The 14,811-nt window shown below is 45.3% G+C and overlaps 1 protein-coding gene across 1 annotated transcript in view; it reads left to right on the forward strand.

The window, feature by feature from the left end:
* Nucleotides 1-10,037, forward strand: part of LOC144819448 (V-type proton ATPase subunit S1-like protein) — a 183,119-nt gene extending 173,082 nt beyond the window's left edge. Inside the window, exon 7 of the mRNA XM_078677334.1 lies at nucleotides 9,362-10,037. Coding sequence (XP_078533460.1) covers nucleotides 9,362-9,688 — 327 coding nt within the window. The 3' untranslated portion in view covers nucleotides 9,689-10,037. The remainder of the gene's footprint in view (nucleotides 1-9,361) is intronic.
* Nucleotides 10,038-14,811: the final 4,774 nt, after the last annotated feature.

Below are 14,811 nucleotides of genomic sequence, written 5' to 3' on the forward strand. Positions count from 1 at the left end.
TTGAGCATATTCGATGGGAGTAAGATCAAGGGACAATGGTTTCACAGATTTATCGCTTTGAGTACATGGAGAACAATCCCTAACCCATCTGTCAACTATACTGTCAATGCCGGGCCACCAATAAAATTCTCTGATTCTCCTTTTGGTAATCTCAATTGATAGTATCCCTCAACCAACAAGGACAAAACTCGGACACTCTACCTAACTATCTGAAAAGCATCTCAGCCTGGATGGAGGGGTCCTTCCTCCAACTTAATGGAGCAAAAACTGAACTAATGTTTCTGGGCAAACCATTTCCAGAAGGATCCACTCCCCTGTGGCTCAAGTGTCGAGGAAATGCTCCGCCCCCAAAGAGCAAATAAAAAATTTGGGAGTCTGGCTGGACAACAAACTAAATATGAAAGTCCAAGCGCAGAAAGTGGCTGGCTGCTGCTTTGGACTGCTAAAAAGGATGAGGACAGTTTTTCCAATTCTACCATGGGAGACAAAAAAACTAGTGGTCCAAGCATTGATTCTCTCCCGCTTGGACTACGCCAATGCTCTCTACATTGGAGCACCAAAATCCACAATACTGAAACTCCAGGTAGTGTAGAACTGTGCAGCTAGATTGCTCATGGGTATCCCCCGCTGAGAATCAGCTCGAGGAGCTATAGCCTTACTTCACTGGTTGTCCCTAGCAGAGAGGATACAATTCAAAGCCCTCCGTGTCACCCACAAGATCATGACCGCTAAATGTCCGAAAATAATTAAGTCAATTGTAGTCCCTTATCATCCCGAGAGAGTTCTACGATCTGGAAACAAACGCCTGGCGACCATTCCGAAAATCCTAAAGTCCAGAAGTGGCGGACAGCGATTCGCATTTGTCGCCTCCAGAAGGTGGAACACTCTTCCGGGTCAGATTTGTCTGGAAGAAAACCACCTGGTCTTTCGTAAGCAGCTAAAAACACTACTGTTCCATCCAGCTAAAGTGTGTACCTACAGTACGGTTTCTCAGCGCTGGGAGGCCTTCTGGTAGCCATGCGCTTTACAAATACCTTTCCATTCCATTCCATTCCACTGAACTGGTTTCTCATCAATCATTGGTGTGCTTGAAGGAAATGTCTTTTGTTCAGATTCATTAACAGAAAGTATAGAATTTAGTTCATGAAGAGCTTCTTCTTCCTCGTGAGAAATATAATTAACTTTCTGAGTGGAACGACATACATTACTAAAATGCCCCCTTTTTTTTACATTTCACACATACTTTATCCCACGCAGGACACCCTTTATAATTACCAACATGGTTGGTGCTGCCACATCTATAGCAACCAATTGTATTCTTTTTAAAATAAGATTTGTTCTCAAAACATTTCTTCCCACATCTATCTTAATAAAACTTTTTTTTGATTAGTATTAGTAGAAGATTCTGTGCCCAACCAAAGTCTTTCTTGAATTTTTTTACTCTTGGTTTTCATCATCATTTGATCCCTGAGGACTTGTTTGTACGAAATAGTTTCAAATGCACAAGAGCAAGCTAGGGAACGTAAAGCAGAGACGTAGTCCTCCACTGATTCTTCCACATTTTGGGCATGTGAATAGAATTTGAATCTTTCCATTACTATGTTGATTTTTTTTCCAAAACGAATCTTCATCTGTCTAGTTGCTTTCTCAAAAACATCAATATCACCAGCATCTTCAATAGGGGGAACATTGTCGAATTATTTTATACCTGCACCACCTAAGCAATGTCTAAGAAGAGCTAGTTTTCTTTAAGCAGAACAATCATCTTTTTCAAGAACGTCTACATATGCCATAAACATAGGAAACCAAAGGTCCCATTCGATATTAGGTTTGCTGCTTGCAAGAAATGTGGAGGTGCAGCAATATTAGCCATTGAAAATTGCAATTAAATTAAAAATAATAAAATTAAATGGCTAGACAATAGAAACTGTAGATGGTACCTACAAGTGATGATGATGGTGGAAAGGTGTTGACATCACTGTGATGCGCCGACAACCAAAAAACGAAAATTTCTATTATAAATGCACTTGAGAGGATTTGTAGCGCATATGTACTCTATGCGCTGGTATTGATGTGCATAAAACAACTGAAACGCTCAGACTGGAAAAATATATACCAGAGATCCTGAAGCGTTTATACTGGTTTGAAGCTAAATCCAAAATAGTGGCACGTAGGTCACGTCAATTATGTTGCGTGAACTCGGACCTCGAAGAATCCCAGAATTCTTAGCAGGATAAGCTGAGCTTCGAGGCAGAACGTTGGAGCGTCGGAGTAAAACGTTGAAGCATTGGAGCCGTGTTTAACGATGAAAAGAAAGGCGTTGGTGAGTAGCGCGAGCTCAATAGCTAGCGTAGCATTGTACAATGTAGAAAAACACCACATTTAAAAAACGTCAACTCACAAGCAGTTAATATTGGGTACAAACAATTGAAAGAGACTGCAGCAGGATTGGTAGAACAACAGCGGTAACACTTTCTGGGCTCGCAGCGGTAACACCTTCAGGGCTCATAAGACAAGTTCCACAACAAAATGATGAGATAAATCCTACCAGGAGAAAATGGTAGCGATGGTTGCGGTTGATATGACTTGATGTCGAATACGAGTGAATGCTGTCATATATCCTATAAATCTTCTTCCTCCTGATCTTCGCCAAATTCAATGTAGTAAAGAAGCTGAGAGTTTGTAGATTCCGAAATGAAGATTTATTCAGAGAATAAAGACAGATTGACAACCACAAAGAGGAGTAGTCAAAAGAGCAATCCTCCAACTGGAACTCTCTCCTGCTATCTCCCCAGAACAGTATTCCACTTACATTCTACTATGACCCACAGGCATTCTAACAATGACATAAAAAAGAATACTACTCAGACAAAGGTACCAATCCAGCAGGGAGAAGAGCAAACAGATCAGCAACACAGAATGCAAAGAGAAGTACCACTAGAGAGGAGTTGGGCACTACAGAGGAGTTTGGGACCCAAGAGAAGAGCCAAGAGAAGAGCTCAGTGTAGAGAATACAAAGGCAGAAGAGAGAGTGAAACGTACGAGGAGTAAGACATAGGTTAAAGACAAAAAGAGGACTCGGAGAAGGAAAAAAGGATATAGGAAACAGAGTGGAGTTATATAAACAAAGTGATGAAAAAGTCCAGGAAATTAGAGCAATAGAAAGAAAAATAGATTAAAGTGAGAAGGAGCGGAGGGGTTTGTAAGAAGGACCACCTCACAGACATAGCAGCTAATCACAAGGAGGTAGATTGAAACTGCGTCAATTCTCCTGTCGCATCGCCATACCTATCCTGTCTGTGACCCAGGGTCAGGCATGGCAGGAAAGGGAAGGGGAGGAGCTTGGGGGCAGCTCGGGAGTTCGGGCTGATACACGCTGAAATAAAGATGTGTAAAAAAGGCAGCCGGTGTCATGTGTGTTCTGTGGTGGTGGGACCACGAAACTGGCGACGAGGGTTGGATAAGAAGCCCCACCCTCCATCCTGTACGCGTAAAAAGGCGCATGCTACCGCGAGTGAAGAGCGGAGCGTTTTCACGGCCGTGAGATCGTGAGTGGCGGCCAGAGCGCTGCAACAGCCCGCAATTAAGGTGAGAGCGTGAGTGGCGACCAGAGCGCTAATACAGCTCTCTAAGAGAAGTTGGGGACAGGGTTTGAAGCCTGGGATAAGTCTGATTGAAGTGCCCAGTGAAGATAGCAGACAGAAGTCACTATGGTGGCCATCTTGACGTCAGGCACAGCCCATTGGCCAAGCTTGGTCCGTAGAACGGGGCCATTTTGAAGTCAGGCAATATCACAAAAAGTTCCCCAGAGCCCGCCAAGAGCACGACTGAGGCCCATAGACGCCACTGCAGCTCATCGAAGCATAGAGTGAAGCTACGTGAGTCCTACCATGACATCACTAAGGCGGCAACCGGTTCTGCGCACATCGCCCCACAGCCTGGTCTGATGCTCATGGGAGTATCGTTCCTGCGTCCTCCCGAGCCTTTAATACTGACATCAGAAAACAGTATGGGCCCCAATTGGAAGAGCTGGCTCGAGGATTTCAAAGAGTTCATGAAGGGATCACAAGTCCGGGACCCTGACCAACAACTCATCGCACTACGAAATTTAGTGGGCAAAGATGTTGGACAAATCATCAAGGAACTACCCCCTGCTAATGCTGCATCTTATGATGATGTGAGAGAGGACCTGAACAGGAAGTTCCTTCACAAACGGAACCTAGACTATGAGCGCTACACGTTTAACCTTGCGTCACAAGAGCGAGATGAGCCCATGGGCGATTTTATCTCCTGCCTCAAACGTCTGGCTCGCTATTGCGAATTCGAAAATTTCAGCACGGAAGACGCACTTCGCTTACACATTATTGAAGGGTGTCAATCGGAATCGCTACGCCGTCGACTACTGAAAAAGCACTATTCTCTCGACGACATAGAAGAACTCACCCGAATAAATGACCAAGCAGAAGAGCATGAGAAAAAGATGGAAGTCAGTAAAACAGAAAAAAGAGAACAAGCTCTCTGTGTACAATCTCACACTGAACCAAGACGTTGTCCAGATCATCAGCAATCTGGAAGACCCACGAAATCGCGTCATGCAAGGTCACCTCGCAGTGGAAACAAAAGCAGTCATTCCCGAAGACAACCGCCACAGTGTTATCGGTGTGGACAAGACTACCCTCACACGGGTCCATGTCTAGCCATTGGCCAACAATGCCACCGATGTGGGAAAGATAACCATTTTGGAGCCGCCTGCCAAACCCGTCACAAGGAAACTGGACCGGCCAAGCAAAGCATAGGGTCAAGTCACCATGTCAGGGCCATACAAGGGAGAAGAGACCGGTCAACGAGCTCGTCGAGGTCCACTACCCAGTCACACAGCTCATACAGATCTCAGCGATCGACGTCCAGAGAGTCGTCCGCACTGACCCCGATATCGCAAGACAGTGACGAGTATGTCTACATGGTGGCAGATCCAGACAGGCTGAAAAAGTACCCGCGATTACACATCCAGATGGGAAGTCACTCTGCCAAGTTCGTCCTAGACAATGGCACGTCGCTTTACTACATTTGCGCCACCGAGTACCAGAGAATAAACCCAAAACCGAAACTGGAGCCAGCCGCAGTACGAGTCTACACATGGATGTCCAGAGAACCACTGCCGTGTCTGGGACAGTTTGCCACAATACTGACATACAAAGACAGGACAATCCAGGCGCAAATCCACGTGATTGAAGGCCCTGAAACAGACGGTTGCCTTCGCAGCTTACCAACAGCGGAACGTTTGGAGCTAGTAGAGATTCTGTACAGAGTGGAGGACTCGCCAGACATCTTTAGCAAGATCCCGAAGCTGTTCAATGGTTTAGGAAAGCTAGCCCATTTCAAGGTCAAGCTGCGTATCAATAAGTAAGTGACACCAGTGGCACAGCATCACAGGAAAGTGCTGTTCCACTTACAGCAAGCAGTGGATGACGAACTCCAAGACTTACTACGGGCAGACATCATAGAACACTCGACTGGGCCCACACCATGGGTGTCACCTGTAATAGTTGTGCCCAAGAGAGGCAAAGACAACAAGGTACGCCTGTGTGTTGATATGCGAGCCCCAAACACGGCCATTGAAAGGGAGCGGCATCCAGGAACTCACATCAGCGACATGATCATCCGCCTGAATGGAGCAACAGTTTTCTCAAAACTAGATCTCAACAATGGATACCACCAACTTGAGCTGCGTGACAAATCGAGGCACATTACCACATTTACTACACACCAAGGGCTTTTCAGATACAAGCGCTTCAACTTCAGGATCTCGTCAGCGGCCACGATCTTTCAGGAGGCTGTCCGGCGAGTACTCCAACACAGCCCAAATGCATTCAATTACAGTGACAATATTGTAGTGTCCAGAAAGACTCGGGAAGATCCCGACAAGGCGCTGGACCGGGTGTGCCACGCTCTCCTCAACGCCAATCTCACGCTCAACCAAGTCAAATGTTGGTTTCATAAATCGACTCCCAAATTTTACGGCCACATTTTCTCAAAAGAGGGCACGAGACCGGACCCCGAGAAAGTATCAGCACTATCTGACACCTCACAACCGCAAGATGTCAGTGACATCCGCTCGTTCCAGGGCATGGCCAGTTACTGCGCCCGAAACATCAAGGACTATGCAACCATCAGCTACCCGCTACGAGAACTGACACAACAAGGGCAGAGTTTGCACTGGTCAGATCAATGTGAAGAAGCGTTCAACAAAATCAAGACTGCTGTAAGCTCAGTCATCAATTTGGCATACTTTAATCCCAAACGAAAGACTGAAATTTGGGATTAAGCCTGTTGGGCTAGGCGCGATCCTGGCACAATACGATAATGAAGAAGACCGATGCCACTTCATTGCACAGGCCAGTCACAGTCTCACCGACAATGAAAAGCATATTCTCAACCGGAAAAAGAGAGCCTTACGGTCGTATGGCCGTGTGAGCACTTTCACCTCTTCGTCTATGGGAAACATTTCACACTCATCACCGATCACCAGGCTCTGACAACCATTTTGGGAAACCCCTGGGCAAAGATGCCTCAGCGGATCGAGCGGTGGGGAATCCATCTGCAAGACTACACATATACCATCATCCAAAAACCCGGGAAGGTGGAGAGCATGGCAGACTACATATCACGGCATCCCCAAGCTGTGACGCGAGAGGGACCATCTGTAGCAGAAGAATACCTTCATTTCGTCATTGACCAAGCATGCCCACCTGCCGTTCCACTAGAGGCTATCACAGAAGCCTCTGCAAAAGATGACACGTTAAAAAACAACATGCACCATGTCCGCACCAACTCATGGAGACACCTGGAAGAACCAAATACAAATGACGCCATCAACACACAAGAACTCATGGCGTTCAAACATGTCAAGGATGACCTCACGGTCAGTGCCAATGGACTGTTACTAAGAGACAGAAGGATCGTAATCCCCCACCAGTTGAGACAAGGCACCGTCAACCTGGCGCACAAAGGATATAGAGGAGTAGTAGCCACGAAGAAGGCACTGCGAGAACGCGTCTGGTTTCCTTCCCTCGACCAGATGGTAGAGAACACATTACAAGACTGCCCACACTGTCAATTGTTGCGGCGAGAAGAACCACATGCTCCCCTACAGATGTCAGACCTCCCAGATAGCATATGGCAACAGGTGGCTGTTGATTTCTTCGGCCCACTGAAATCAGGGAAGAACATCATTGTCATCATGGGTGAGTATTCTCGATTCTCCATTGCTCACCAAATTTCATCCATCAAAGCGGCCACCATCATACCAGTCATCCATGAAGCATTTGCTGCATGGGGAATCCCTACAGTGGTAAAGACAGATAACGGAACACCATTTACTGAACAGGACTTCACAGAATTCGCGAGACACTTAAATTTCAAGCACTGAAAGATCACCCTTTTGTGGCCTCAGGCCAACGGGATGGTCGAGCGATTTATGGCCACCATAAAATAGACAATGTACAAGCCGGGCTAGCTCATCAAGACATTCAGCCAGGATTAAACGAAGTGTTATGGGTGTACAGGACTACGCCGCACAGCACAACCAACCAATGCCCTGCCACCCTGATGCTTGGGCGAATTCCACGCACCCAGATACCGGCTGCCGACACTGTCACACAGTCCAGGTTCACGACTTCGGACCATGAGACACTGGTAGAACTTGATCGGACCAAGAAAGCAAAAATGAAAGAATATGCTGACCACAGTAGGCATGCCAGAACATCTGACATCTGAGAAGGAGACTGGGTACTGGTGAAGCAGGAAAGGAAAACCAAGGTGGACAGCCGCTACTGCGCTCAGCCGCTACAGGTAATCAGAAAGAAAGGGACCATGATTACAGCGTAGTCCGAAACTAAGAGAAGGACCAGAAACGTATCACACTTCAAGAAGTGCAACCCTACAGCATACACTCGGGATCGAGAATCCAATTGGGACACTGACGTGTCAAGTTAAGAGGAAAACTAGTATGAAGAACCCCAACGAGTGTCGGGAGCCAGTGACAGTAGAGAGAGGCGTCTCTCCAACAGACCACAAAGCAGCCGACTACCGAGAACTGTTTGAAAGCCCACTCGACTCATTGGAAAACGCTGAAAGAGAACCTTTGAACATTCAAAATACAAAAGGGGAAGATGTCGCTTCGTCATGCCTGTCCTGTCTGTAACCCAAGGTCAGGCATGGCAGTAAAGGGAAGCGGAGAAGCTTGGGGGCAGCCCGGGAGTTTGGGCTGATACACGCTGAAATAAAGACGTGTAAAAAAGGCAGCCGGTGTCCCGTGTGTTCTGTGGTGGCGGGAACACAAAATCTCCCACATTCAGGATGCATCTATTCGTTCCCTGTGCTCCCACGTCAGTGCTGCCTTCTAACTGTTGAAGCCACACCGAACTCTGACTCCTGACACTGTCTAGACAGCACCAGGCGCATTCCTTAGTTGCATCATCAGTGAGCGACCAATGGGAAGGCAGTTTGAGCCCTGCTCTGGGACTTAGCTTCCTTTTACTCTGTCAGTTCTAAGGGGAAGGGAAGGCAGGAGCATGTGAAGAAAGCACGTTTTGTTATGTGTGTGGGGAGATGCTAGAATTTACTGTATATGGAGTTGGTTAGTACGCCACTTGGTGAGTAGTAAAACACTTCAAGGTGGGTGATAAAAAATGGGCGATAATTCACCTGAGGGTGCCTGAGGAGCCATTTTTTGAATGTGCTCTAACAATGCATTGCAATATAATATAGAGTGGATTGTCGCACCTTTCATAGGTTTGCTATAACAACTTCCTAGGCATGTGTTTATATTAAGTTTTGGTTGTGTTATATTGTACACCACGGCGTGCAATAATGTATTCCATATTGTGCTGTAATACACAAAGAAGTGCATGTTTATGTAGCGCATGCTATACTGTAATACATTCCTGAGTGAGTGGTACCATTGTGTGGCCTGGTGTAGTGTTTCTATATCTGAGAACCCATATCCTCTTCTGACTGAGAGCCTTGAGCCCGTACTTACTGAGTAACTTTGGAAGGTTTGACCTTCCCAAATTTATCTGTGGAAAATTGCAATGTGGTAATGATCGGAATTCTAATCCCATCAGAATTCTCCGGGACTAAGACCAAGGGCTGAACCCTTTGAACTCCACACCTACGCTACAAACCTTGATTAATGTTTATTGCATATGTGCTAAGCCACTCCTCTCTCATCCAGCATCTTTTCCTACCCCCATCTCCTCCCATTAGAAACGCTTGTGAAAAAAAATCCACTACACTCCCTTATTACCACAGAAGTGAAAAATCTCCATGCCAATAATGTGATTTCTTTCTCCATTGACAGATTCAAGGATTCAATGTCGAAGAAGGACAGTTTGCGTACGCTAAGGACTGTGAAACCTATTTCTCGCCCGCCGTTTTGATGGGTCTGGTGATGTCTCTGGTTCTGCTCTTGGTCCTGGCCTATGCCCTCCACATGCTGATGCACCTCAAGGCAATCGACAGACACTACGAATGCAAGGGCTCACTGCCCTACTTCACTGCTGGAAGGGACAGTGACCTGGAAGACGAGAAGGAGCCGCTGAGGTGCAGCACCAGTGAGTGCTACGAGCTGCAGCCGCAGCAGTACTGCAGGTTTTACATGCAGCAGTGCTCGTCCATTTCTCATTAGCCGCTCAAGTGACATGGCCCAAATTCCACTTCTGTTGCTCCTGGATATGTAGTGTGCATCATGCTAACAGATATCTTGAGAGACAAGAAATGTACTCAACTCAGCTTGTTTCACCGGGAGTCATTAATGGGTGCAGACAAACTCACTTACATTTGTTGTAAGTCCTCAGTTTATTGGGCAAATCCTGCCTGAACCCGGTACATGTTTGGGCAAGTTCTGAACTTCAGCCGTCAGGGAAAGACTTTGAATGAAGGTCTACATGTCAGACACATTCTCCTGCTGCTTACTGTCGATTTCATCCGCTCTGGAATGAAAATGTAAATAATGTATTAAATTACATTTCGTTGCATTTCTTTTAATTTCTGTAAAGCACATGCCACAGAAGTGGCCTGAAAGCTCATGAACGTAGACCGGTGAACTGTCTGAATGCGATTTACTTATGGTGCATTGTTGTGTGTGCACTATTTATTTTATGAACAGTTTTACAGTGGAAAAAAACAACATTAAAAATGGTGAAAGGGTGGGGACTAATTTTGGGAAGATTTATTTTCTGGTATTTTCTCCCTTGAGATAGTTTTTCTGTGTGTGCTGGAAGTGGGACCCACAGGATAGTGAAAACATTTGAAAGTAATGGGGATGCAGCTGAGGACATGTAACTGCACCGGCAGTGCTTACTACTTTTATCATAAGCTCATGGTAGTCTGAGTGAAGAAGTGAGTAGTGTGCATGCCAGAGACGAAGTATCTGCGTTATTCAGTAGGCTGCACTCTATCAGTAGATGCTTGCTTCAAAGCACACTACCGGCCGACAGGTAACAAAAAGTGGTCGCAAATTGCACACTGACTTTTTGAGACCTGTCTTTGTTTTTGCGATGTGGCCAATGCACTGATAGGCCACATCGCAAAATCTTCAGTCGAACAGGGTCACAGGACGACCTGTCGAATTAATATTAATTAGGCAGATCGCTATTTGTGACCCCTGTGGTTGGCTCCACTCACAGGGATGGATGGTGGCTTGAAAGGAGCAGAAGACCACCATACCCAGTCCTTTATTCCCAAGGGAAACATGTTTGTATTTGAAAGCCTTCCCGTGTTCCTTAAAGGAACCTGTTCTAATTTTTTTAAAAATCACCCGTGGGGAAATATTGAAGAGAGCAGGCAGTTGTCCCCTGGACCATTGCCTACTCTCCCACAGACTGCCAACAAAATTCACAAAGGAGAAGGTTCCCTTTGTAAATCAGTTATTGTTGTAAGGCAAGCACAGAAATGTTCCTTCCTTGAATCTTGGATTTCTAGGCACTGGGATAGTAAGGAAGTTGGTATAACCACTTCCATGGGACTTCGTATAAAGGTTGTGGCCAATTCTGGGAGGGACAGGATGATGCCTCATGTCAGTGATGGTTGGTGCTTGGGTAGGATTTTTTTTTTAAGAGAGAGAGCAGTGAATGTTGCAGGTATTGGGAATACCAAACGATTTCGCTTCTAAAGTTGGTTTTGTAGCCGAAAGTTATGCTATGACTCTTTTTTTTTCTTTTTATGGTCTATTCCCTAATTTGGATAAATAAGGAATGGGATTTGCGTGGGTGATGGGAGTTATAGAAGAACCACTCTACGGCAATTTATTTCGATTTAAATATAAGCAACTGAGTGAGAGGAGGAGAAACGGGTGCCTTGATGGCAGCTGTAAAGGAATTCAAGCTTTTCATTGTAAACCAGCTCCGTGCCATTAGGGGGCATCTGATCATGAATGTGAAAGTGCAAAGGAGAAACGCTGGAGCCTTGGGATGCACCGTGTGAAAAGACTTACATTGCCAATGTTGATTGTGTTGAGATAGGAAGGAGATAATCTAGTCTAGAGAGTTTCCAGGCCACGAGCTAAAGTCTCCGGCATACCAAGAGCACTAAATTGTGGATGGCGTATAAGAGTGCTAAGGAAGGCAAACAAGCATTGGCATAGCCAATAGGTCTAGCTTTTGGGACCTTGTAAGTATTTAGTTATGCAGCACAATATCCTTGGTGCAACAACATCAACTGTTGCATGGCTAACAAAGGCAAGACCTATTCGCTATGGCAATGCTTGGTGTTCTCTGAAGACAGACCAAAAAAGGGAAGTTTCCCTTTGGAAAGCAAACAAAGCAATGTCCATGAATGTATGCCTGTGTGTTTTTTTCAATATTGCATGTTCTGGGCGGCCATGGTGTACATTCTGGATATGGATAAGGAAAAAGCTGATGTACATGCATCATAAGGCCCATCCTAAATAGAGTGGGGCTTGGGATGTCTATGTCCATAGGCAGATGATAATGGTGAGGGATTTCTCAGTGGCAGTGCGGTGACAACTTCACCATGAAGAAACCTGCCAACCATGACATCTAGATGAGGTGGGGGATAGAAAGGATGGGCAGAAGAGACAACTGTCTATTTATGGTGGCAGCCTTATTATTGCCCATATCTAACTCAGGCCCTCGCCCTTCTTAGGATAACTTCCACCTTTTTCTCAGAGAAAAAGGACAAATGGATGGGAAAATGTGTCTAAACACGTCAGCCCCAAGCATGCCAAAGGACCCGAGCCTGAACACTCAAGGAATGCTGTATGGTCCGTACAGTCATCATAGTATTTCCTAATGTACATGATTTTGGAATGGACACTAAGAACAGTCTATAGTGATTTCCGGCATGACATAACAGGCAAGGCTATAATACTTTGCTTCTTTGATTTGGAAGGATGGGTGTGCATTTTTACCAGTTCCCATACTTGAATGAACATCTTCCTATTCCTTGAAAGTTGCAGCGTGCTAAAAGGAGCCCCTGCTACTGCTAGTCCTGGAGAAGAGGCACAGTACAGCGTGCAGCCTGCAAAACTGTGAGATGGCTCATTATGCACAGCTAATGTTCTTTCTTAACTATTTTTCTTATTGTGCTCTTTAAATAAATGTATTAATATTTGAGTATATTATTCTTAATTACTTCGTCTCACATTTCAATTCATCAGAATATACTCAACCACATATCCATGTAATACATTATTACAAGCTTTAGAGGTAGGCAAGTATCTTAGGGCTGAAATAACTACTCGCGTTACTAACACAGAGGTAGGTTGACCTAAACGGGGCTCTCCTGTGTTCTCACCTCATTGGTGCCTACTGACTTGTTATGTATATTACGAAGTATGCAAAACATAAATGAAACATTTTACGTGTTTTCTTCATGCCATTCTATTGGATTTTAGTTAAACTGAGCTTTCACCACTTTACAAAACTCAACAATCCTGTAAGCCACTGCGCGGAGGAACAAGGTGGTGGCCTGAGATACCTGAAGCGGCCAAGCCTATTTGAGAAACGTCATCTTTCATTTTGCTTCATTTTGCTTCTACGCTCCCTCGCTTTCCTTTTGATAAGAGGCCACCGGGGGAAAGCGATGGAGAACAGCGAGGTATAGGTGGGGAAGGGGAGAATGGTGTGTGGGGGGCAGCTGGGGAAAGGACTCACGTACATTACTCACTGAGTCTATGTAAGCCTCATGGTAATAATAATATTTATAAACAAGCGCGTAAAGAAAGGGCGTAAGAAAATAAAAATGAGAAGAGGAGGCAGCGGGGGAGGGGAGAGAGGAGGGGGCCTGCGCCGGTTTCCTTTGCGGGAGCGAGCAGGAACCATCTGTTGATTACAAACAGATGGTTTGAAAGCTCGCTCCCGCAAGGGAATTGCCAAAGGTGCACGCGTTGCAATTCAAAGCAATGCAAAGCGTACACGTTTTTGATTGCAAAACTGAATCGATTTCTAAAGGCGAGACCTAAAAAAGGACCATAACCACTCCGGACTATTGTCTGTAGCCTCCTGTCTGGTTTTAAGCACTTACTAAAGGACTTTATGGTACTTGACCTAGGCTGTTCGCAGACAAACAAGTTTGTGGGACTAACACTTGGGGCTAGCCTTGGTCGACAGTGACTATCTCCATTGTGCTGCAGCGGAGGGTGGAGTTGGGTCAGGAGTTGGGTCAGGCATTTGGAGGAGTGGTTCCCTTTTTTTGGATGAGGTGATGACTTCATGTTTCATGGATTGTGGCATAATCTCTGATGTCCATTAACAAAGTCGTGTGATAACAGCCATTCCTGTGCGGATCCTGTTACCCTGCGCTGCTATGGAAAACAACACGGCACAATAACTATATTCACACAATTCATAGACTGATCTCTGAAACATTTTGAACACCTTCTTGTCAATATTTAAAATGTTCCTATAGATGAGATGCTGCACCTCCCATCAGTGTTTCTGCATTTTATTTGCTGGTTACTATCCATTATTTCTGAAGTGTTCTTGCCAGGATAAAGACCATGTATATTAGTTCTATGGGTCAAACAATCACTTATACCTCCTGGACCTGTTAAATCTACAACTTGGTGCCTTTCCAAATGTTTGCTTCCAAAGGAAGGACACCATGTTTGACATTCCTTGCGCCTCCGCCTCTTTCCATCAGTCTCCTGCGCTCAGCGCTCCACTAGGCCTGCGAAGTGGCGGCAATTCTAGATACACTTATGCCAGCAACATGGAGTGAAGACAAACCTAGTGGCATGCATGCACACCTGAGACTTGGACTCTAAATCTTATACAATTTGAGGACAAAGGTACAACGTCATTGCTACTAGGAATGCTGATGTGAGATGTAACAATAACATGTTAGGGAAAGCATTATAAACCTGGCTTTATATTCAATGATATCAATAGAATCCCGGATTCCCTTTGTTCAAGTATTTCCTCTGTCTGTCAGCGCCAAGAAACCAATCGGTATTAGTGCGCTTTATAAATCATTTTTTAACATAACATAACATAACATGCACTAGAGGATCATGAACAAAACCACTAGAACAAAAGCACTTAATGCTCATGATCCCTATAGCTGCGGACAACAACCACATCTCTGTAACACAACTATTCAGAAAGTGGCATGAACACACCCTAAGGACTGCACACACCAACTCAGTGTAAATTCACAAAACACTAGCAGTAGGAAGAGAGACACAGACACCTTTTCTGTACTTGGCAGCAAGAAGAGAGAACAAGGCATATGGGAGCACTCTGCAGCCAGCAAACCAAAAATACAGGTCCTTTCCTTGCAGTTACTGCA

This window comes from Lissotriton helveticus, chromosome 2_1 (assembly GCF_964261635.1).
Source record: "Lissotriton helveticus chromosome 2_1, aLisHel1.1, whole genome shotgun sequence".
Classification (NCBI taxonomy): domain Eukaryota; kingdom Metazoa; phylum Chordata; class Amphibia; order Caudata; family Salamandridae; genus Lissotriton; species Lissotriton helveticus.